Genomic DNA, 26986 nt, shown 5'->3' on the forward strand with positions numbered 1-26986 from the left:
TAAATGACGAGACAGTCTTAAAAAGAAACTTCATTCACATTCTTTGGGAAGGGAAGCAAGTTGGGTCAAGCATAAAGAATATTTATTTTGCAAGAAAAAGTAAATAGTCAGAATTGTACAGTCTGGTTAAAAAGGGAAGAATTTCTTGACCTGTTAGATTTGTTATATTAGGCCCTATAGATTGCAGATTAGATTGATACTAGTTGAACTTGTTTGGCAGATTCTTTTATTGAAAAGACTGTTAATTCTTTTGGAAAGTTTGTTATAAATTGATTTTGAAATGGGGAACAAACATAAATGACCAACCATAAGTTGCCCTGTAATTCCTGATCTTTTTAATAAAATGTATCCAGGTCGTATGGTGGTATTAATTTTATATTATTAGCTACCTACTTCTGTATCTGTTTCATTTTATGAAATTCGGCTCTCTAATGCTCTGTAGTTTTCTATGTGTAGGCCCAATTTTCTATAAAATTTGCAGCTTTGTTTCCTCACACTATTCCCTTTTCAAAAGATTTAACGAAATAGAATATATTTCTTGATGATCAGTGTATTTTGATCTTTTCAGTGGAGCAAATGTACCTCGCCTGATGCACGTTTTCTTATCTGAAAGTGATCAAGAAATTTCCCCCTTTGAAGAAGGGAACAATACCTGTTAAATGACCATGAAAGCCCTTGCAAAATCTTTGAAAGGGGTTCATTACTTTACCCCTTTCTTGCCCTGTCCCTTAAAGGAGTTACTGAGCTTGAATGGCAGAAAGTCAAATTCCTTTTGTCATCCAATTTGAATAGTTGATTGATGGTGGGGAAAATTAAAATAAACATCAACGATAAAACGAACCTGTGAAGAACATTACATGGAACACATAATTTGGAGAATATTCAGATATTTCACTTATTGTTGGTGATAAAAGTCCTATTTCTGTGAGGATGCCCATGTTCTAGCTCATATAATAACCTTATTTTTCAGACATTAGTCTTGACAAATAGATGGCTTTTCTGCATGGCCACCTCGAGGATGATATGGATTGATGTCGTACAACAAAGGATTAGATCTCATCCAAAATTTTCTAAGGATCATTTATATGCACAGATAATTATAGCACCGGATATTTTCAAAATTGAGATCCAATATTTTCTATATTCATAAAAAGGACCATTACCCATATACTAGCTAAGGTCATTTGAGTATAGAAAGGAATCAGAAGAAAAAAAATAAATACATGGAGGTGACATAACCAACCTTACAATTTGAACATCCAAGGGTTTGGGAAGGTGCATGTTTGGACAGTTCATTTGAAGACTGTCTAAACTTCAGCTTACCTAGCACTTAATTTACCCTCTAGTTGTATGCAGTTTGGATCAATTTGGCAAAAGAAAGCACCTTGTATGGTGTATTTCTCCAAAGAATCTCCCTGCAAGATCATGACCATGTCAGTGTCCAGTTTGAGGAAGAACTCAAGGAGAAACAAATACAAGACTCAAGGATTCCCATGGTGGTGTAAGGACCTAGAACAACGGGGCAGAACAGAGAGGCTTTCTGACATCATCATATCTCTGTTGTCCAAATATATTTGTTTAGGAATACAACTTAGCATGTCCTTGTTGGTTCCTTAGCACTGCAAGGTCTTCCTCTAGATTGGATGATAGCATCTCAAACAATGCTTCAGTCTCTGTTGATTAAAGCTCTTTTCAGCTCAGAATTAGCTCTCAAGTTGGAGTTGAAGAGTATTGTCATCTCTTTAATGACATTCTAAAGAATTCTCATCAGGGAACTTTGGCTCATCTTGGGTGGCAGTTAACAAATTATCTTTGAATAATAAAAATGCAATTTTGGGGATATTTGCCAAATATGTTTGTTGAGAATAATTGATATATTACAGAAAATGACAACAGTTTTGCCTTATCCATACTTTGGGATTGAATTTGATCTTTGTACTCACCCACAAAGAGTTAAAAGAATCCCTTTTCCACTCCCAGTGGGCTCATACCTCGAATTGCTCTAAAGCTTTACCTGGGATTAAGAAAATTGAGGAGAACATTCATCACCTGCATTATTATTGATGATATTAGTAGAATTCCAGGTTCAATGTATTTTTTTTCTACCCATGAAACAGCAGGAATGCTTCTTTTTCATTGACAGTCAAACTCCTGAATATAGGTCAGTTCTATTTTAGCAGCCATGCTGGATAGCCTCTCCCTATCCTGAAATACACTGTGACGAGGATGCTTTAATTTACAAGTTGAACAATTGTTGCATGCTTAAAGAGCATTTCTCAATTTTTTTCATACAACATAATCGGATGTTAATCCCTGAAAAGCACTATTTGCAGTATGGATTCGGCTGCCTTTTTGCAAGGTATGCGCTGGCATGTAAAATCTGAAATTGTATGGGTTGAGCATACTGATCAAAGGTAGATGAACTCACTCAAACCCTATTTTGAGAAGTAAACTTGCTTTCCGTAGTCTTCCCAGCACCAACAATTAAAACTTGCCTGCTACTTCAGGAGATATTTACAAACTTTATGAATAATTGGAAGTACACCATTATGCACAAAAGTTCAACACCTTCACTAGAGAAGGTATTGATTATAATGTTAACCAGAATCAGGAACCTGTATAATATCACTGGTAATTGGATGTAATTACACTGGCCAATGAGTGTTCCAAGACACAGTGTGAAGTAACCCCCTCTGTTGCAGTTGACAGTATTGTAAGTCTGGCCGTGGGGACAGCTCCTGGTGGTATGTGCCCTCATTTCCTCATTCAAGAATGTGTAAATAGTGACACAAGAACATCTTGGGAATATGTTTGCACTGACAAAACTGATGATATGATGATGACCAGGGATGACCATCAGAGCAATGCTCGGTCAATCAAGATGACAATATCAAATGACCGTTCCCTTCTTGGTCCTCCATTCCACATATTGTAGCCTTGATATCAGTCTTGACCCATCTCATTCAGAGTGTTCATAAAACTGGGAGAAGTGTGAAAGCATATTTATGATCATTTACCCTTTTAAAAAGTTACTTTTATGATAGAACATCCCAAATTTTGCCATAAAACCTGATGGTTTAATGTTCCGGGGGATGTAAATGAGTTTGAAAACAAATTAGGGAGTTGGCTTTGAAGGCAGGCTGTGCAGTTTATCTGTGATGTCCAGGTCATCTCCTGGGATGTGTTGATGTGGGTCCTTGTCTGTTGTCACGGCGATCACTGATAGAGGTGATGATGAGACTGAGGGAGGAGATGAGAGGAGTCTAGATAGCTGGCATCCTCATCAAGGTCTGACCATCACAAGCTACAAACCCTTGAATAAAAAGATAACAAATTACAAGCATTTATTGAGTCATACCGCTTTGATAAAAACACGTTTGTCCTGTCTATTTTCATTGCAGCAAACATAATTTTCCCTACCATTATCAGATTGGAGATTTAGATTGGATAGAACATGAAATGGGGATTTGAATTGATATTATTGTGTTTTATTCAGTGATCAATCTACTGTTATAGAATTAAATAATTTGGTGTTCTTTTTCCTACCTGAGCCATCATCCAGAGGTCATGCTTTTGATGCTCCAGAAAGGTTTGTTTGACACTGTAAATATCAAGATGCCATGAACTGACATTGTTTCAAAAACAAAAAATCGAGAAGTTGCCTCCAGACAAACCTACTCGGTTCTAGAGCATGGCAATCCTCGTCCTCATCACCAAGTTTGTTTTTGTGGGTTGTGTGCATCCCAGGCTGCGGTATGCATTTATTTGAATAGCGTGATTTATCGGCAATGACAATATGAATGATTCCTTGTTCATGTCTCAAAATGGACCAGTAGATGGGGCGTTTGCTTTAGGCTTGCAAATCCCTATAGAATATTTTCTGATCATTTATACTGTATATCACTGCCCTTCTGCCTCTGAGTTGATGGAGATGAGCGGAGAGAAATGTCTGCTTACTAATTGTGATCAAGTCCATTTAGAAAATGCTTCTGTTTGTTTTTAAAAGTCTTCCCCCTCTTCCTTAGCCTCCTGATAGGTGTGCAATGTCAAAGGTCATCTGAAGATGATTTCATATAGAGGTCATGTCTATAGTCTAAACAAACCCTGCATCTTCCTATCTATTATGCTTTTACCCATCATCTTTTAAAGGTCCTACAGGTGTAGACTTTAGAAAATTCTTACCAATTATTTTTTTTTGCATACAAGTACGTGTAGGCCTTTATATATTGCAATATAGACTTCTTCATGTCTATTATCGGAAATATCCTTGGGAGATGTTCAGAGACATTATGTAATTACTTAGATGGACATATGGAGAGATAATGTCATTTGAAATGAAGAGAGATAGATATGTAGGCTTTATAGGGTGTCAATATAGGCCTGATAATTAAAAATATATTTAAACATAATATGAAGCTTAAGATAAACTAAGCACATTTGATTGAAAAGTAAGAATTCCATTGCTGTGGGTGCCAATGCAGAGTGCTTTAATGCACACGAACTTGTTATTAACAGTAATTTCCATTCTGTGTTTATCTTTCCAGAAAAGAGGAATTCATATGATTGAATTATTACTTTGCAATAAACACGCAACTGAACTACGAACTCTTGGTTCTTTCTATCCACCTTTTTGCGGTGAAAGGGAATTTGATTCAGGGGGCTGTTATAAATCTTGTGGAAACAGGGAGATAACTAGTTTGATGATTGTAGTGTTCTGCAGGTCAAAAACATGGGGGGAAAACGTTGTGTCTGGTGCTTGTATGGTACTTGATACCAGCTTTCCTAGTTGGGAGTAAAATTTATGTACACTTCCCTTTTGTTGTGCATGTCATCTTATGTCAAAACAAACAAATGCAAATCCAGTGTCAAGATTGGCTTTTTTGTTGTGCAAAGTAGTTTTAGCTGAAGAAAGGAAGTAAGCTCCTTGACTGAAGCAAATAATTACCTTTTTGATAGTTCAGCTTCTTTTGAAACCTTTTTTGACCAGTTTTGAAGTTGAACAGAATACCCTGCTATTTCAAACAATATTTTGTCAGTGGAACATTTCAGTTAGCATATTATTACATCATATCTCTCATTATCTACATTGAAACATCTCAAGCAGGAAGCAAGCCCTTCATACTTTTTTCACATTTGAAGGTGAAATGTTTGAGAGGATGAATTAAAAAAAATCTTTGTGATATCCTTCATTTATATTTATTTGCCGCGTTTCAATGAAGCTCCTCATTTTAAATCCTGAAACCAGTAGCCCATACAGGTTACTTGGAGATTAAAAGAGTGATTTAACCTTTGATGAGGAAGGATTAAGTAGTAAAATGGCCTTATACCTAATCTGTTATTCTCAATATTAGAACATGTGCCCCCTTGGTGAAATCATTCAACTTTCACTGTGAGTGCACTGCAGAAGGTGTGACCCTTTTCATGCAAGAAGGGCATATGTTTCTGAAATGTTTTCTTTACAATAAGTCATCAAATGCAAGTACCCAATAGAAAATATGACCCTTTTTATTTAGAAAGGATGTGTGGGTGTGATATAATACTTTCAGGAAAGTAAGACATTTATACATTTTACAAAATGGAAATAGACATATCTTCCATGACCACCAACTTATTAGAATATCATGAAAGTTTTCTCTTCACAATTTTTTTTTAAATTCAGGTGTAACTGATCTGGTGCTTTTTCAAATGATAATCACCCCATATATATCAAGGGATAAAGAAATTCCCTGAGCTGTCAAGGGTAAAGTGTATTAGTTCAGGGGTCCTCCCAAGATCAAGGTCAAGCCTTTTGAACAGGTCTTCAAACTTAGAGTCACTATTAATGGTATGCAACCTTTGTCTCTATTTTGTTTTCAGTCCACTTCATTTCGTCCCTTTCCCCTGTACTGCTTTCACACCAAGCAGATCAGAAAAATATTTATATAAGTTACAAGAAGTGTATATCCTTATCTTGTGCACCTGTACTCACCTGAACCAGCTAATTGCGCCTTGTAAATATCATGAATATAGTAATAGTATTTTGCTTTCACCCTGTGGCAATCCCAGGATGTCCTTTTTGAAAGTTATTGTAATTATGAAAAATACCTTAAACTTGGATTTTACTATGCTTACATACTGTCAAAATATGTGGTATTACCACTCTAGACAGAATTCATGGTTTGATCTAGAAAAATACTGGATTTTTTTGTATTGGTTGGGTATGAAAGCAGCTATCGAGATGTCAGAATCTTGGAAGACATCCCATGAAGCACTGTTTAGGATGGTGGGCCAGGGTTCACCATAATGTTTATATTACTGGGACATCCTACTTGAGTAACATCCTCCTAAGATCCCCACTCCCAATCATGAAAATTATGAATTCACAACAAAAAATTCACAGAAAATATGGTAGCGGTACAAAAGTTGATTTTTCTTATTTGAACATTTTTCATATCTTGAGGAAGTCTGAATGTCAGTGAACCATTTTGAACCAACTTGATTGTTCTCATATCTCATGATACATTTAAGGGTGTGTATGTTGACTCATGATGTGGAAATAAGGTCCATTTACCAGTCTCCCACTCTCTTTCTTATTTCTGATGTGGTTAAGATGTGCACTTGGTGAATGCAGTAGACAGAACTTCCTTTTTTGGAGGCAGTGCTCCTAAATAGAAGGATAAATGTTTGAAGAACGTGAGTGGTCGATCTCAACTCGTCAGTTTTCAGAATAGTTTATTGACTTTATGGAGATCTAAATCTGCATTATGATAGTTATGAAATGAAAGTTGCTTCTATTCAAATAGAAAATTATCAGTTTTATTTTACATCTTGCCTGGCATTCTCTGTATATAATATAATACAAGCTCACCCTTATGTCCTCCGTTACTTTTCACTGCTTCTCTTCTTAATACCAAATCCCTTTATTATTATTATTTGTCTGAAGGTGAAAAAGTATGAAAAAGTTCACAAAGTCAGTGTTCTCTTTTCTTTTCCCAGATAAGCAGATTATCAAGACAGAAGTATAATACACCAGTTTTAGTTAACTAGTAACCATATTGATATCATGGTCACACCAATCCCAAAACCTAATTTCTTATCCACCCTATGATCTTTAAATTCGTCAGGCTTCAAGTATTTGGAAAGACTAAGCTGGGCAATTATGTTCTTGCAATATTTTTTTCCTGCAAGATAGTTTGGGTAGAGAACTTAGAGGTCTTCATATTAGCCCCCCCCCCACTCCATTTCAACGAAACAAAATGAATATTGTTGAATGTGTCAACGAAATAGGATGGTTTCCCCCTTCTAAGCTTGACTAATGATATCATGAAGCTGAAGAAAGAGCCAAAAGTGTGAAAGTGGACATTACAAACACAGCTATGTTTCACCGACACATTTCGTCAGGTGAAGCTCTATATGTTAAACATTATATAATTGGAAACGATGGGGGAGAACATTCACTGTATGTTGAGGGGAAGACTCACCGACTGTAATGCCATAATTAGTGAATCCTTACGGGATTTTTTCTTCTTCAGAACAATTATGAGACGGTGTTAACTGACTGACCATGAATGTTTGACCCACAACAATAATGAAGGAAGTATTGTTATTACACATGTTGTCCCAAAATAAGTTACTGCATAAATGATCTATGAAATGAGAAGGAGATAGGGATTACTACTATTCATGAATGTTATGTAATGCATCATTAAATGTTCTGATCATTCCAAGACTCTTTGAACTGCCCTTCTTTGGTTTGGGACAGGGAACATTCTTATTTCCCTCATCAAGAACTACCCAATGAAGTTGACATTATGTTTGGAACATAATATCTGCGAGGGTAAATAAAAATGATCTGTTATCTATCTCTCTACGATCCATTGAGCATGACTATGACCATGGCGGTGTTTTGGTTGTGCCCTCGTTGACCGGAATTCACGTAAGCCGTTAAGTCTTTATGGGATTAGCTTGATATATGCTGAATGCTCAGCTGCCATGGATCTCAGATTTGTTACCCAGGAAAATAGAAGAAATGGGGACTTCCGAGTTCATCCTGTGGAGCCACACTTCCAATAGATATTTTTTTTTGTTCTTTTATTTTATGAAGGTTGAGTGGGAAGAGAGGGAATGGTGTTAAGGTATGCTTTGATGTTCAGCATGGTTAGCCAATCGCATCATGAAAGAAAGATTTTTTTTATAGGGAGAGTGCCAATGGAAGCATGCATAGTTATAATAGGGCATTAAAGAGGGTTAATTTATTCAGCACAAGTTATATATACCAACAGGTACTGCTTAAGTTTCATAAAAACCAAGAAAATGTAGTCGCTCTCTGCTTTCTGCAGAATGTTGCCTTTTCAGTGGTCATGCCAGCCCCAGTTTCCCAGTCAGAATGATAGTAGATAACCTTGCATTCTTTTTTTTTTGGGGGGGGGGTATTGAAAGTTTCATCTAGATCCATCGGTTTTAAATATAAGCTACCTCAACTAATTACAGGGCGCCACTGTTTCACATCAGTGAACTCCATCTTTAGAGTTGGAAAGGATATAATAGACAGTGACTCAAACAAGGTTTGCAGAATTACCAGTACTCTGAACAAACTTAAAGAAAAAACTAAAAAGAAAGTTAGACAGACTGGTATTTGTGGTTATCTGTCCTTTTTGTAACCAGGTAGCATGGATGTGCAAATTCTAGCACTTGTTCTTGGGTGACAATGGCTGCAGAAACAATTATTGATGGTGGATTGGGGCTTTTTTATTCTGCAACCAAGGGTATAAAAGTACTTCAAACTTTGGAGATATTGGGACCACTGTGCTCCAACTTTGTTTGTTGTTGTTGTTGATGTCATTTGGGTGGATTAAAGATGGACAGATTTTTGTCAGGATTTCAGTTGTGGTTTGGGTCATTCCCTTGAGAAGCTTGAATTTTTGATAATGTTCATGGTGGTTTCATGGGTCTTGAGTCTGGTCATTTGAAAGCTTTCTGAGAACCTTTTAAGAAGTCTGAAACACCCAAACAATTTTATAAACATCCTTTATTTTCCACACCGCAAGGTGTAGAAAATCAATGCTATTCAACAAAGAAATTTATTTATTTGTAGTATAGAAATAGCCTTCTTGTGGGTGCTTGGTCAGAATACTGATGATGAAGACTGGAATGTGATGCCTGTTCTTGGTTTGCAAAAGGCACTGGTCATCACGTATGGGGGTACATGTACAATTGCTCTTAGTGGCACCTGTAACAAAATTATCTCTACCATGTATTGTAATGGTATGAAATGCATACAAACCATCCACTGGATAAAATACGTTATTGATGATTAATGCTGAGAAAGGGGAACAAAGTAATTGTGTCTATTCAAATCAAAGCTAAAAAAATACCCTTAGTGACCATATGGAGACAGTGCCCTTACTGTCCTTCTGGCCCCAATGTGCCAAAGAGATGGTAATCATTATCCCATTCCATCATTATCTACTCCACACAAAGTCTGCCCATTTAATGATATCATATATTGTCCTTCTAGGAGATAAAGAGTATGTTGGAGAGTAAACCGTTGAAAAGAACAGTTGGATCTCATCCAGACTTCTCAAGAGCCTTCACTAATGGGACACCCACCCAGTGATACATAACCGATGATGTAGGCCTACCTTATTGCAAGACAGATAATGTTCCTATCAATAGTTCAGGGATTTATACAAGATTGCCAGGAAGATAATAAAATTAACGAAATTAGTGAAAATAGATTGATTGTTCTCTCCTTTACCATATTAGGAAGATGCGGAACATTAAATTAAATAAGACATGTTTTTATTCTTGCCCCACTGCCCAATCTTGTTTGCGAGCCTCACAATATATGCTATTTCACGTCTTTTGATTTGTGTCAATTGATCTTACCTTGGATCACTGACTCATCTTCACCAATTTGATGAATTATACCCTTATTTCATTTAGTTTTATTAACTTCCCAAGGTCATTTGAATTTACACAATCACTCTGATTGATGTGAGTTTAATCAAAGGTACTCCAAAATGCTTCAAAAGCAGTGCATCATGTTTATTTACATTGAAAGATTATCAAACATTTGTATGTTTGGAATGAGTACCAGAAATTTACTTTTTGTGTTACCCAATTAGACAATGTGAAAATTGCTTCAGTCCAATAACTAATCTGGTAATTGGGATAATTTTTTTTTATAATCCCTCACCAATCTCAAACTCAAAGGAAGTAATTAACTGTACTGTGGAGCGTGGATGACCTGTCTGAAAAAAAAGAGCCAACTGAATTTTCTGCGATTACTGGTAGCCTAGTGCAAATAAAAGCTAATCATAGCTTTTCCAGGCTTCATGGCTGCAGCTACCAACACAAATCTGAACCAGATGGGACTGATGAGGTACAACTCTATAATGGTCACATTCACATATAAGATCTAATGGGCTCCCAGTTGGATAGTAGATCATAAGTCATGACCAAAATCTTCACCAAATACCCGTCTGCATGGAAACAAAGCGGGGCACACCCTAATTTCAGTTGTTTTTTTTTACAGCAGTATTATTTGAGTGAAATTGTCAGGTGTTTTTAATAATCCAAAATTACCTGTTACTCCAAACAGGAGTCATACAGGAAACCCTGGTGAGGCCTTGACTTTGACCATGGCAGGTGTTTTACAGTTCCTTAGTCCCACATGTGATTGTTTTCTTCTGGTATGTGAAGTTCAATGCCTCAGTTCCACTTTGTGCTTATGCATGTAATTGATAACACCTTCACTTTGTTAATAACCAGCTGTTACATCAGTATATGACTTGGTTGAATCGATCATAATCCTTTGGAGACCTATTATTAAGGTGACTTTTTTGTTGTTTAAATTTGAAAGAAATGCTTTTTGTTGCTATTTGTATTATTTTATTGGTTCCTGCATGTTGAAAAAATGACTTTGGGAGAATTCTCAAGATCCACTTTCAATGCTTTTTTCCCCATTACTATATTTCAGATAGATACATTCTAATAAAAGGTATGATAAAAAAATATATTGTCTGGGTTACCTGGCCTATCAACAATCATGGGATTCAGATAAATCATTAATATCAGGTTAAGAGAATCCACCTCACTCACTAGTCATGGCTAGGTCCAGGGGAAAGAAACCTACGTAAATTGTGGAGAGATTTGTGAACTACTCTAGAAAGAATGTATGCCCTTTGTAGAGACACTTCATTCACAATAACACTCTAAAACATCCTAACATTGTTCCCTCAGGCTCTGAAAGAATAGAACATGTATTAGGAGAGGTATATCTTGTGGAGCTCATGAAAGGAAACATTTGTCATACAATGTTTGATCAGGAGTCTACTGTTTCCGAAGTTGTTCTACCATGTCCTCGAGTGTTTCTTCCTTGGAAGGTGAAGAACTGTTCCAGCTGTTGATAGAGACTTTCATTTGTTTTCTGGGTGGGATTGTTGGCTGAAACTCCACAAATGTGCTAACTTAGAGGATATTATGTGTGAATTTTCACCTTTCTGTCATGTCACCATTTGACTTTTCTTGAAAGCGATACGAATGAAGTCAAATTGGAAGGTTAATTTTGTAAGAAAATATTGATCACAGCTCCATACACTATTTAAAAAAAATGGAATAAGAATTTTTGTTTGTGTGGTTTGTTGTTGAAATTTTCAGTTTATTCAAGGACTATCTTGGGGAATATACCCTTCATCACAAATAACTGGGGACTGTATCACTTGTTAAATTATTGCAGAGTACATGTGTAGGTCAATGAATAAACGATGTAGGAATCATTTATAAATCAGGCATTGGCATCCTGTTGTCACAGGTAGGTATGAAACATAAATTCACTCTTGAGGCCATGTACAGGAATTGACTTTAGGAGTTAATGTCAAAGGTTTCTTTCCTTTTTGAGCATTCACTGCAAGGATTCCAGACACTGACTAAGAGCAGTATGACAGTCATGCATCCCTGAGGAGAGAGAAAAGAAGGGGGAATTAGACAGTATTCTAGATAATCGGGATCATTACCCTGTCAAACTCTTCTTCATCTTATATTAAACTTCCTATTTATGTTCTGTTTATACCATTGTTCTATCCGACGATGGGTTGGCATGTGAGGTAGTATTGGCTTCGGAAGCAGAAGGGTTAAGATGTAGCAGGATTCATGCTTGTGTGACTCAATTCCTGTTTGGAATAAGAGATCATTGGGGGAGGAACAGTAATCTGCAAAAGAAGACAGTATTTGATATCAGTATTTGATATTTCAGCAGGAAAGTCAGCAGACAGATCCATAGAGGCAATGTTTGCAAAATCGCAGGGATTGTCTTAGAATGTATGTTCTAGATGGAGAGGTTCATGGTTTATCAAATTCTGTAAGGAGGTAATTTACTGAGATTTTCCTTGAAACCATGCTCCCACATTCCTTTGAAAATGGGTTCGCAGTTAGATCAGATGGCAGAGTTCATGTTGAGATGTCATCATATCCGCAAAGATTGCTTTGGATGAAAGCATTGTGCAGAGCCTAGCTCCGCAAATTAAATTATAGGCTGAGGAAAAGAAAGTACCTGATAACATCTTTTGGGGGTTTACGTGCACATCAATACCTCATCATAGTGTGAATACTTGAAGACAGCTTGTAGTGCATTAGCACACATTAGATCAATATGCTGTCAGTTTAGATGACACAGGTTGAGCATTATGGCTTAAAACATGCGTTTGCCCCTCCATATTACCCATGTATCTCAATTTTTTGATCAGACATCGCACTGTCAATTTTCATTTGAATGCCAGATATCTTTGCAGAGTTGTAATTGAAGATGGCTTCTCTTCAGACACACCGTACATGTTAGCCGCCAGAGCTTTCCTGTTCTGCCCAAGGCGATAGATAGTCGCTAGTTTGCATCATTTCTTCTTGCACCCCATCTCAGTAAGCCCCATTTCCAAAACTTCAAGATGGTTTGTAGGTTTCTTGAAATCATTCTTGAGTTTGATTTACGTGGGAGACTCTGTATAGGACAATTTGGTGAATGATGCCATGATTGTCACTGGGTAGGTCAAAAGTCCTAGTTGATTACACTGTGCTTGTCGAAGCCCACAATCTTTATACATGTCCTCTGTCTTCACTTGTGTACATGTTCAGACTTCGCTCCTGACAGCTTGATGAAGGCTTTGTATATAAATATTACGCTGCACATCTTATAAAATAATAAGTTTTGAATAAAAGATGATGATGTGCTATAAAAGAAAACTAGGTGCGTAAATGGACGGTCTGTTTCCAGTAAAAATAGCCGGCTCACCTGGACATCTTTATTAGATGTCTAGGTCAACCTGCTTTTTCCAAAGGAAACCTGGATGTCAGGTTATCTGATGTCTTTGAGGGTCTGGGGATACTCTCTGCATAGAGGAAGTCTTTTATCTTTCTGTCTTTCTGAAATTGGCTATGATATTGCAATAATCTTGTCTTGAAGGGAGAATCTTCCTAGGATGGAATCAGTTACAAATGTTTTATAGTTTCCTTCAGGAAATTGTCTTAATGATGCCTATTAGTAATTTAGTAATGGTATTGACTGGAAGAAAGACAATTTGTATTATCCCTAAGGGGTGGAAGAATGACAGCACAGTTTTCATTTGAAGTTGTGTTGACTAAAATCCATATCTTTAAATAAGCTATTGAATAATTTCCCTTGATGAAGGATTCATAGCCTGAAATGATGCAATGATTAAAAAAAGGTTTAAACTGAACAATAACTCAGAATGGAGTCAGTAATGAATGTGCTGAATTGCTCATTACCTCAAGACTTTGATCATTTCAGTGGGTATCCTGGTAGCAATTTATCAACTGATAAAAACCACATGTCCCTGGGTGACCTCCATTGATTTTGTAATTGTGGCAAGTTCATATAATTCTGGGCTAAAAAGAAGTAAAATTCAACCTGGCACGTCAAACCTAATTCTTCATCTCACGTCTTGGTCTATCAAACCTAAGCCTAGATGGCATAAGTGAAACCCTGCTGTATTTAACAAGCTATATGATATACCCCTCTGTCATAAGATTGCAGAAAGACTTGTCTGGGAATGGGGACATTTTGGGCTGAACTTGATAGGGAATCTTGTATAGGCCATAACCCAAACCACATGGATGTTTTAGTGCGCAAGAGGAACAAAGCACAAAGTACCTTTCACTGTAGCTGACCTTAAACTACCCGTATTACCATGGCAACAACATTTGTGGGTTTGTTGATATTCTCAATGATCATGAAAGAACAGTGATGACCTAGAAATAACATTTGGTTGCTGTAAATTTCTGCCAGCATCTGGAAGAGTTTGCCCATTAAAGATTTTATTTTTCTGGTTCCTCACTGGTTTATTCTTTGTATTCAGTTTTGAAATTGTTCTCCAATTCTTGTTGTCACTCATTGCACATGAAAGAAATTAAAAAAAAAAGATTTTGATGAAATTACAACAATTGCTTTCTTATATATTTGATATAGAATACTTTTTTGTAAATGATAATAATACTTTAACATTTAAATTTGTTGTATATGAGTATATTTATTAGAATGGAGATTTTCACGTCAGATATGAATTTTAAACCCCTTATTTGTCATATGTAGTCTAGACCAGATGAGAACTAATCATAATTAACTGGTATCCTGTTCACTACCTCGACTCTTCCATTAATTCATAGGGGAAGCTTACTCTTTTTGTGAAGTTTCTACTGGTTTTATATTTGAATGCTTTCAATATAAACCCCTTCTCAGATATTAAAATGCTTACATGTAAATCTACTTCAAATTTATCTAATTATAAAAGTCATTTTATTTGATAAGTGGATTTGTTACTGTACAGCCGCAGAACAAAAAAAAATCTGTTTTCTGTAGGTTACCTTGTGTTGGGTTTTCATGCATGAATCATCATATGAAACAGAATTTAATCACTGACTTTTTGAACTAGAGGTTAAGGATTTCTTCTGAAAGAAAGATCCCACTACTTTTAGCATGGTAACAAAAATTTGAATGAGACAGAAGACGATGAGAGGGGAGAGAGAAAGATGTAATTTGAAAAATTGTAAAATTGGATTTGATTCAGCATCTGGGGTTGATTATGTTATGATTTATTGATCAATTTTGTATACATAACCCCTGAGGAATTGTCTGAGTAGAGTAGTTCCAAGGAGACAAAAGATAAAAGAATCCAGGTAAATTGGGGAATGTGAATGAAAGGATGGATCCCATTTTTTTCTGTTTTGATGAATGGTGTAAGAGTCAGTTGACATGGATAATTTTCTCCCATTATGAGCTACCATTATTGCAAAGAATATACAAATGCAAAATTCAATATACGAGGGAATCATTTGATAGACCACCAAGATTGTATGACTATTTATACAAATCGTGGCTTGTGATAAATTTTATGATTAGGCTAAGTTAGATTAAACACAAGTCATATTCCAAGTAAAATAAAGGAATGGGCAGATAAAAGATTGTCATGCTTGCTTTCCACATTCCCAGAGAATATTGCTCTCGGCCAATCAGATTCAAGAATTTCAGTAGCTTTTAACAAATAGCAAAATCACAGACTAATATTTCATGAAATGCTCCCCTGATGGTAGTCTTTTAGTCAGACTACCTGGTACACCTAGATGATCAGATCACCTTACGTTTGCATTAAATAATGGACCATCCCCCCTAAATGGGGGGCTCTGGAGGAAGTTAGCTGATCGATTTCCCCTTCTCGTAATTCCCAACGCCCTTGACATTTATCGCTTTCCCTGGCTGTCTCCCCCAACATGATATTAAATTTAGAGGTTAAAAAGGTTTATGAAGTCAGAAAGAGGATGTTTTTTCCTCTCTTCAACTTTGCATCTTCCCTTTTTTGTATTTCATACTTTCTGAGATTTGTTTATGAATACCACCTGAAATTCAACTTCCTGGTTGAATGTTATTATCCTAGTGCCCCTACAATGTTTTTTCTCAACTATTCAAGTGGCCTTCATATATATGACTATTTTTGTCTACTTGACTACTTCAATCATGAATCCAGATATCTTTAGGAATGAATACTGAATGAAGATTTTATTTGTCAAGCAATTATTATAGTTCAAGTTGATTCCTACTATTCAATGTTTATCTCTCATGAGCAGTGCCCATGATGTTGATCCCTTTAATGCTTACGTCAGTTGTCCATCCTTAGTTACCCTACATAACCTCTTACCAATCCCTTACCCCTACTTGTTAACATGTTATATTCACACCATTGTTACAAGTCCCAATAAGCAGGGGTATTATTCCTTCTAATTGTCCACTAAACTTATTCTAAATTTGCAGAAGCCCCCCTCAACTGACAAACAAACCAGGGCAAACACAGCCTCATGCAAGTCAAACCAGCCCATAAGGGCAGGAACTATATAAATAGAAAAGAGTAAGGAAAAGAAAGGAAAACTTGCATTTTGTGTATTTATGTAAAACTCTTCATTCTGCTTGCTGTGAAACGTAGACACAAGAGTTGTAAATAAAAAGGAAAACGGGCTTGTTCTTCACAAATGAGAGTTAAAAATAAAACTTTCCCTTTATACTCAACACAATCGTTGTGGTACAAGAAAATCATTATGTGCACGTGGTACATTTGTTTATAAACACATTATGATCATTGAACCCCCCCCCCCAAAAAAAAAGGAACGGAAAACGAAGAAGAATTATGTCTTATTTTGATTTTAAAAAAGGTAAAGAGTTACTGCCCCATTTTCTATATGGGTGTGTCTAGGAACTACCACTGGATCATCAAAGCAACTTTTAATAGAAAATCTATATAATTGTAAGGACAGAGGTAAAGGCATGGAATTTGAAAAAAAAAACAACTCTGACATAATCAAATACAATATTTTCAGATCTTCAGTAGATCTATTTTTAAAACATAACCAGTATTGCGATTCTGGTGAAATTTTCTTGATGAAAGGTGGTGTGGTCTTCCTGAAGTGGATGAGGGGAGGAGTCAGTGGACCTTGTTTTTCACGTTTTGCAGTACCCTTTTGAGTTAGTTTGAATGTTTAGGATGGTGGTAAGGGTATACAGATTGTGGTTGCTTAGCAACGGGGGTATTAAGTGCAATATTGGTCCTGCCCTGCAACCATTGCTTTGATCAGTGCTGGACTATCATGATGATGATGATACTAAGTTACAAGATTAGTCCATGAAATAGTTTGTAGAACCTTACAACAGAAAGAAAGTTGTAATGCTGGCTAATATGAGATTTCTTGTGTACCTGTTATCACAATAGCTAATCATGATACCATTCAGCTACACAATAACTCCGTAGAATGTCACACCGATGCTTGATATTCATCTGGTTTGAACAAGAAAGAGAAAAAGCAAAATGGTGGATTACAATGCTGTAAGAGTGTTGATTTTATCTTGCGCAATTGAACAGCGTAAAATGGAAAGTTTGGAACTTTCAATAGAAGCCGAGTTTAGGATCTGTCTGGGCATGAATTGGAAAGGATTTGTAATTTTGTTGGTTGTGTGTGATCCGCAAGTGGCTAATTGAATTGTTGTGTTAGTGAACCAAGGGGCATGGTCTCTCCTACTTCTGGTTTTATTTTTCTTTGGGAAAGAAGCGGTTGCTCAAAGTTATTGCAAAACATTTTGGTTTGCTTCCATGGAATTAATTCTCAGTCTAAATTTTCCTATTCACCCACTATTATCTTGTTTTATTTTTTATTTTTTTTTTATATATCTTCAAACTTTATATTTTCCCATATCATATTATCTGTTAATTTTCCATCTCTCTTGGTATTTATTACTATAGTTCTCTGTCAATCACTCTTTACTGTATCCTATACACTATATTCTCTCTGTATTTCTAAATGTGCCAGATAAGTTGTAGCTCTATGGGACTTATGTGCATTATTTGGTATCAACTGGCGACCAAGCAGGTTAACTCACTCACTACTAAATTCTGGAACTCCCATAGACTTTGTATATGGGCCACCTGGTTCAGGACGGCAATGGGTTTGGAGATGAATTTCTTAAAGAATTACTGCTTAGATTGAAAGGTGTGTCACTGTTTGAGTATCAGCTTTTTCTCAAGTCCTTGAGTTTTCTCAACAACCTCTGTTCCATGTTTGTTGTTAGCATTGGCGAGAATTGACAGATCTAGCCTTGGATAGCATAGCCCTAGACCCGATTAATGCACCCCCAACATTTACCTGCAGACATTTAAGAATCCATCTGAATTTTGGAAGCACTTTTTAAAAAGCAAAACTCAAGATGTATTTGAATAGAACAGTGTTATTGATTTTGGGTAACTTATCTGGTTAAAGAGGAAGATTATGTGCCTCCTCTGTTGTAATATATAAACATTGTATCTAGGGAAGATTTTATGGGAGACAGAATGTTTTTGTAAGGAAAAGAGAATGAATAGGCTGCTTTATAGAAACAAAATTAACTGACCTCTCAATAAATATTGACACCTGACCATTAAGTAACAATGTGTGTTAAGATCCATTTTAAACCAAATTGATGGGAAAGGCATTTATCTGATCTACATAAGGATTTTTTTTAGTAAAAGACTTATTATTTTTAAGGAAGAAAAATAGATCAGACTAGTATTATTTACTTGGTAACTTATACCTGCTATATCTTTTACAACTATTTTTGAAGTTCCACAATTTATTGTCTACAGTGTTGCAAGGATATAGTTCAAGCAGTAGCCTAGGGACGGTCCATCGTATAATATGACAGTTATATAGATTCACCAATTGACCATAATCTACTTATAAATTGATTTATATGATATGGTTATATGATTTGTATCCATTCCACAAACAAGCAATTTCATCCTGCTTGTTTTGATATTCTTTAATTTGTACTCCGGTCCATTTTATTGGCTCCATATGGGCTCCTCTGTCATGACCCATCCTCAACGCACTGTAATGTAAACACGGAGTCGCCACCGAAATGCTTGAAATTGTGCCGGTCACTTCTACGGCCAGTCTTGGCATGGTGGCAGTGTTCATCCGTCCACTTAGCTGTCCAGTGAGGACTTGTCATCACTGTCTTGAGACAAGGGATAAACTTTGGGGAGAGATATCAAATATGTTCAATTCCTCTTCAGTCTGTCTTCGCGTAGGATGAGAGTTTTTGTGCTCCGGATAGCTTCCAGATGTACCCAGGTCAGTCGACCATATTACTCTGGCTATCATTGTCATCAGTGGATCCCTGCAAAAGACAAGTGAGAGGAGACAAATTTAAATTTTGCCCTTGGTATTGGGAAAGTTAGATGATAGATTTGCAGAATCGTTGAAGGAATGACTTCCAGAATAGCTTTTAGCGGCTGGTATCTATCTTCCAGTTTTTAATTATGGAAGATATCAAGGTACTATAGATTTTGTTCTGTTTTTCTTAACTTTAAGAAGACAATGTCATTTCACAATGTGATTTTGACAAATTATGAATGTATTATGAAATATTATTTTTCTCCATCAGGAATCCTATTTCGAAGTGTGTTCCCACCTAATCTTGGCTGCCATTTAAAATAGGTAAAAGGCAGGTGAAAGAATAGTTGTATGCCTATCAAGGCCTGATCTTTCCGTCGATTCCTAATTTTGATATTGAGTACAGATGAGGACTACTTCTGAATCCCCTTGTGGTTCCTAGTCCTTCATATCAGTTCCCTCCTTCCCTTAGCCTACCTGTCTACACCTAGACTAACAAGTTGTTACTGTAATTGAACTGACTGTGGTCTCAAGTCGAGCCGGTAATTGCTTACACTTGAACCTCTTTGAGACACAGTTTGACCCCGACTGGACACTAGAGGGGGTCAAGATGACCACCGGACTTGAGATGGACAGAATGACCTTAACCTAGGGATGACCATCTATTTGTGGAGCTTCCTGAGCACTTTTCAAATTGTAAGGGACAGAGAAAAATGAACAATATTTGTTGCCTGATATCTATTAAACTTTTGGATATTGCAGTTTTTTCTTTGCCACATTCATACTTAATAAGCCTCCTTTTCTTTATTTTTCACTTGATTCACAATTTCTTGCAATGTTTTAGAAGTGTTTTAAACATCAATTTTTTTGTTGATACTTGAATGACACTTCCTTGATTTTTTTTTCAAGACCATTTCCATAACCCTTCCTCTCATTGGTCAATCCCATTTCAGGAGGCAACACTCTACCCAATCAGCCATTCCGTCTGAACTGGTCATGGATTTCACTGGAGAAGGAATACTATGAGGTGAATGAGACTGAGCGATACCTCAACATCAAGCTCGTCCGACGTGGATACCTTGGAGAAACCTCATTTGTTGGTAGGTTTAGATTAAGATTGATTTTGATAGATTTGATTTGTATTGGAAGAAACAATTAACAAGAGTAGTAAAATATACAGTACATCAGTCACTATGCATAAAACTCTAATGATTATTGATTTTTTTTGCCTGTAGGTCTTTTGAGTCCTCTTCCATTCATCCTAAAAATGTTAAATTGCATTGTCAGAAAATATCAATTATTTGATAAATTAGTACATATATCCAAATAGCTGTATAGAACTGGTTTTTAATGGTACTGTGCCCAGTTGAAAACAATTGTATTCTAATACGTGATTTTTATGAATGATTTAAACAAGTTAGTAAAAGAAAGTAGCTTAAATTTGTTTCATTTGTTTTTCCGCAAAGTTTCATCATCTTGTATTTTATATCTACAGGCATCCAGACTGCTGATGGCACAGCCATTGCTGATGAAGATTTCCGTGGCAAGTCTGCCCGCCAGGTGCAGTTCAACCCAGGACAGACCGAAGGATTCTGGAGAGTCCGCATCCTCAACGACCGTCTCTATGAGCAAGCTGAGGTGTTTGAGATTATCCTCCACGATCCCGTGATGGGCGCGTTGGAATATCCCGACCGTGCTGTCGTGACCATCTTTGATGCAGAGGATGGTAAGTGGCAGTGGAGATGGTGATGGTGATGAAGGTGATGATGATGATGGTGATGGTGATGGTGATGGTGATGGTGATGATGATGATGATGATGATGATGATGATGGTGGTGGTGGTGGTGGTGGTGATGATGATGATGATGGTGGTGGTGATGATGCTGGTGATGATGATGATGATGGTAATGATGATGATGAAGATAAAGATGATGGTGATGATGATGATATTTATGATGGGTCTGACTTAAAGGAAGAGAACATGGAGAAGGAAGAAATAAACAATAAAAAGAAAGTTGATTTAAATCATACAAGCAGATAAAACTATCATGGATGGAGAATTTAACCATTTCTAAGAATGATAAAGGAATGATGTATGCCTCACATAACAAATACTCTGAAGTTTGGAGCATTTTTCAGAGTAGGATATGAGATTATACTTTTCTGTGTAGAGCTGTAAGGATGAATATAGATTGACGCAAATGAATGAACGAGTATAGAGACTGGAGGCAGTTGCTTTTCTGCAATCTTTAACATATTTACAAAAAGGCATCCATGCATTCTCTTACGTAAAAAAGCTGTTTGTAATTTATCTTGGTGCATTACTTTCAAAGGGGTAAACAATAATATACAGAAAATGGAAAGCCATCCACATTTTGGCTTTTTGAATATGAAGTGTTTCAAATCCCATTTGGATAAGCTCCCCATTTTTGGCTTCCTGGGACAGTCCGTGCTAAGTCCTGTGATTTATGCAGCCTGAGCTGTCGGCCCAGTGTAAAGTCAAGAGTCAGATAGGATTAAAACCATGCAAATGCAGCTGAAAAGCGGTAGAGCATTATGAGTGATGAATCAACAGATTTTGGAAGAAAAATTGGTGAATATTGTTAAAGAGTGAAAGTGCTGTGGCCTTCTGACTGAGAGGAATGATGGAGGTATATTGGAAAGTTGAAGGGAGGGGGGGAGGTTTGGTTGATAGGGGGTTGGAGCTCGATTCAAACAGATATAATGGCCTATCGAAAGCAAAGCTGTAAGATATTGCTTTTTCTTGTGCCATTTAAAGGTAACATGCCATAAAAGTACTGTAGGCTCAGGGGAAAATATTGATCTGTATAAATGACTTAAAATTAATTGTGTTAACTCGGTTTGTAATCTAAATAGTCTGGCATTCAAGTTTCTTTGAATTAAAAAAGCAGTCAATGATATCTAGACTTCTTCAATAGCTTCATTTCTTAATCAACCAGCCGAAAATGGATGTTGGGGTGGGGATGCACTTAATACTAAACCCACTATAAGCCATTTTTATTTAACCATGGACAAAGGGGGCTCAGAATAGAAGAGGGCCATTATTTCATGCTTGGGGGACCCACAAAAGAGGAGTTCTGGACCTTCTTTGAGGTTCTTGGTCAGAAGAAGACAATCCAAATCCCAGCCTGGAGGAGGCAATTGATCACTATTAAAATAGACCTTAGTTTTCAATAGGGGGTGGGTGGAAAGAATTTAAGGAAGAAGAATTGATCTGTTGGTGCTCTTGTGGGTGCAGGGATGGTGAGCCTGATTCTGGAAAAAAGCACCCCTTCTTTAGTCCTGATGAGCAGGTGAAAGGGAAATTTTAAGAGGAATTTATTGCATCATTGGAAGTATTGATGGTGGTAATGACTATCTTAAGAGATAGAGTTTGGTGTATTGTGGGCTGATTGAATGGTGGAGGATATTTAGATGAGTGATGGAGGATGGTTGTAGTAAAGGGTGGTGGCGCTGGTGCTGGTATCTAAAAAGTATGAAATTAAGAATAAACTAGAGGAATGCCTCAAAAGCAGAATCTTGTCTTCTATTTGCTACAAGATGCTACAAAGAAACAGCTACATCATGACTGCTTAGGGAACATGAAGGGTAGATTTAGGGCAGAAACTGTTCTAATTTCTGTACTGACCTAAAAATTATGAATGCATAACATATTTCTCAATGATACACTGTTTTTTTATTTCAATATGTCTGGCAAATAGAAATCTGATAGCTAGGATGGCTGCTATAATAACATCACGAAAATTATGAGTCCATCGGGAAATCAAAAAAGGATAAAGAGTGGCGACAAGTCAAAAGTATCTCTGTTTTAGGGGTTCAATGCCCTAATACTTTTTTTCAGTGAAGAGGCAGTGAAAAGAGAAATGGGGAAGAAATGAATCGAAAGTGTGTTAAATGTTTTATGTTCATGTTCTGATGAGGAGAGAATAAAGAACATGATCGTAATGTTAAGGTAGAATGTCCCCCAAGATGATGCTTGTCAAAAATATTTTTGAAAGGGAAGGGGTCTATTTTAAGGAAAATTGGATGCCAGCTGTTATAACCTAAAACATTATTTGTTGAGAATATGATTGTTGAAAGAAGAACATTTAAATGGAAAGTAATGATATTTCCTACTTAGTGAAAGTATGAGTTCAAGAACCTGCTTCTTACGTAGAGTTTGGATGTAGAACTTCTTGTATTGATAAATGTAATAAACAAAATAGGATGAAGAGAAATATGTTAGGAATGTCCACATTTTACAGTCCAATGTTTTTTTTTCTCTTGGCTTTCTCCAACTGAAAAGATTTAATTCTTGATATTTCTTTTAGTCAAAATCTTTTGCTGATCGAAACCATGAAACGAGAAAGAAGATTTAGGAGTAATTAGGATGTAGTGATCACCTTATTTGAGCCTTGTAATCTAAATTCTTTATTTGAAGAAGCCCAGTAATATAGGGCCTAGGTGTTCAATTCCCTCCAAGGTTTACAAATTGAGATAAGTGTGTTGATTTTAAAGACTTCCAACCTTGCTTCATTAAAAATGTAGGAATCAAAGTTGCTTAATTCTACTTTTGTGCATTTGGATGATGATACCATAGTCGTGATAAATCGAGTGCCAATCGCAGATTATCAGATTTCAGAGGTCAGATGGTGGTTTTCTGGTAAAATTAAATGAAGAAAAGATGTCATAATGATACCTAAGGTAAGGTACAAACTCTTGATTAATGGACGAAAGAACTATTTATAGGTCTGCAAGGAAAACTTAGCAACCAAAAGTTAGGGAAGACCATCTCTGGATTAATCTTGCACAGTTATTCTTGTACTTAGTGACACCCCGCTGTTACTCAACTGAAAGTGCCCCTTTATCTTGACCCTCTTTCACAGTCCCCTTTTCAACCTTTTTTTTGAGTAGCTTACCATCCCATCTTACAAAAAAATTGCTAAATTCTCACGTCCCAAAATAATTATGGAGTGATTTGATTTGACCAGTCGACAAGTGATGCTCTTGTCTGTTCAAGAATTGGAGATAATCACACACCAAAATCATCAAGGATCTATCCAAGAGGTTACAAGTTGACTTCTTATTGCTGAAATGGGATACCCAGTCCTGCATAATAGTTACGAGGGCTGATAAGTTAAGTGTAGGACATTACAAACTCAAACGCCTGTCTGAACATTTTCATTTGGAATCTGAGTTGGTGTGATTACCCCTTCTTGGTCCTATTTGAAAGTGATATTGGAATAGAGAATGGAAAAGTCATTGAAAGTATAGGATAAGGATGCTGGCCTGGGAATGTACCTTGGAATCAAAGAAAAAGAATTTTTAGGTGGGGTGCAATATCTGTATGATTGCATCGTATCCATTCAAGAAAGAGTAATAGTGGATTTTGATTTAATGTATTTATTTTCTTCATACTATTTTTTGTATTTTTCCAAATCTGATTTAAAATATACTCATTAATTGATAAGTGAAATGCAGTAGTAAGTTTTATCAGCTGTGAATTATAATAAATTAAGAAGAATCTTTTTGAACTTTGTGCTTGATCTAAACAATTTCAGTTCTTATGCTACAACAATTTCAATATTTTATCAATAAATCATCCTTGAAGTTCCGGTAGCAATTAGGGGTGTACAGTTCAGCTGTACTATCAAAAGAAAAGTTCAAGCTGAATGTTGCAATTCACAATGAAGAAAATTTTTTGACTGAACATTAGGCATTCAGAGGTGTCATTCTGAGAGGTGTTGGTATGGTGTCTTGGAAACTTTTTTTTCTTGTATGATCTAGGTTAATTTTGGTGACCATGAACACGTGGGTGAATATTGTTTGTTCAATTCCACCATTGTGACTACTGACTTCACCAGAGTGAAACAGAATGTATGAGCACTATCATGGATGATGAGCAAAATCAGCCAAGTTGAACCATTTGGAAAACATTTTTTTTGGCCCTTCAGTGGATTCAATGAAGTTCAATTTCACCAGTGAAGTATACAGAAGTCTGATTGAAACTAGTTTTTAAAATAAATTTATGTGAATATCCTGACTGAACCCACATTTAGCACATACTAAATATGTGGTTTTTCTTCATTGGGGTTGACTGCTTTCTCAAAGATAATATGAATGGACAAATATGAATGGACAGCTATTTATGAACAAACTCAAATTTGCTTAATGGTTTGCTATGCATACAGAAAAAAAAAAAAAACTTAAATCATTGTTAAATTTGTTCTGGCAAACGTCAAAGTCTAGAGATCTGGGCTAAAGATGTAAGCAAGCTGTAGTAAGAAAAGGATTCAAAGTTTGTGAATGTAATGATGACTAGAAAAGTGTTAGTTGTGGTCGTGGTAATGTAGTAATGATGATGAGTATGAATGTAATGATGATTGCGATAATGCCATCAAGTATCGGTAGTGGTGGTGGTGATGATTTGTTGATGTTGACAGTAATGTGAGATTTGTTATAAGGTGTTCATTCAATTGACAAAAGTTGGACATAACCAAAGTTTTTGTAGGATTTGTGATTTTTTTGAAAGAAAGGCTCTAGGATTGCTTTTTGATAATTCTTGTATCATTTCTTTTCTTTTCAGAATCTGGTGTATTTATTGACCTCCCTGACAACTATGTGATCGAAGAAGACATTGGAGAGTTCCTTGTTCCTATTAGGCGTACTGGAGATCTCTCACAAGAACTCATGGCCAGCTGCTCTACCATGCCAGGTAAAATATAAAAAAAGAAGAAAATTGATCAATAAATATGAATCAACAAACAACATGTTACTGTCATTTTATTAAAATTTTAATACCCAAAGTAGAAAATGGTCATAACAAGTAGGGTTCTGGTGAATAATAGATATCAAAGTCTTGCACCCAATATGACCTTAAGTTAAGCTTGTATGCATAAAAGTTAGTCATGTAAGCATGAGTTAGTCACATAGGCAGAAAAGTCAGTCATGGGGGCATAGTCTATCGGCTTATTCTATTATGGTTGTATAAAATGGGAGGAAACATTAGATGGAGAAGAAGAAGGTTGTTTGAAGTAGGGCAGCTTGCAGTCATTCCATCATTGTATTAGTGACCGATGTGACACTTCATTATCAAATGGTCTGGGATGGATGCGGATTCTCTAAAAAAAAAACCTTTGTGTCGGTGAATTTTATATTTAAAGGGTTGGTCTGTGCTTTTTCATCTGGAATTCATTGGGGTTCATGAAATAGTCATCTAGAAAAAGAAATAGGTGTCATTAAAAGTAGATTTTCATTTATAATCCCATTACTCAAGCCACTATTGTTCAGTGTGGCAGTTCTTCAAAGGCACAGTGTGCTTATTCATATACCCCCAGTATGGGACCAGTTTTATTGCCGAGGAATAAAAGGGTAGGATAAGCAGAGTGAAAATAGAATAATACAGAGTAGAATGTTGGAAGATATTGATGCAGTATTTTTGGCTCCTATCACATTCCTACGGCTTCAGTTAAATGATAGCAAGCCCCACTCTATTGTTTTGGGAGCAAGCTTTTTGTTCTCTCTGTGGTCCATGTCTGCGAGACTTCAATATGCCCACTCAACCGGTACCTTTAAGAAGTCATTCACCCTGGCTATTTCTATAGGGATGAATCTTAAAAACTTTTCTATTGCATCACAATCTTATCTAAGCTTGCATTAAATCAAACTTTACTACAAACCCACTTTCATTCCCTCAACCGATTAAAGGGTACTGTAATCACCCCCTAAAGAACTCCCAAATTCTGTTTGGACCTCAAAGCAATCGCCTAATATAAACTTCCCTAAACAAGTCAATATTTCTCCTAAA

The 26986-nt window shown here is 36.4% G+C and overlaps 1 protein-coding gene across 1 annotated transcript in view; it reads left to right on the forward strand.

The window, feature by feature from the left end:
- The first annotated feature begins 20105 nt into the window (after window positions 1-20105).
- The window catches only part of LOC446166 (embryonic blastocoelar extracellular matrix protein precursor), a 45912-nt gene continuing 39031 nt past the window's right edge, over window positions 20106-26986 (forward strand). The window contains exons 1-3 of the mRNA XM_041605225.1: window positions 20106-20279; window positions 20675-20905; window positions 25766-25894. Coding sequence (XP_041461159.1) covers window positions 20848-20905; window positions 25766-25894 — 187 coding nt within the window. The 5' untranslated portion in view covers window positions 20106-20279; window positions 20675-20847. The remainder of the gene's footprint in view (window positions 20280-20674; window positions 20906-25765; window positions 25895-26986) is intronic.

This window comes from Lytechinus variegatus, chromosome 1 (assembly GCF_018143015.1).
Source record: "Lytechinus variegatus isolate NC3 chromosome 1, Lvar_3.0, whole genome shotgun sequence".
NCBI classification, from domain to species: Eukaryota; Metazoa; Echinodermata; class Echinoidea; order Temnopleuroida; family Toxopneustidae; genus Lytechinus; species Lytechinus variegatus.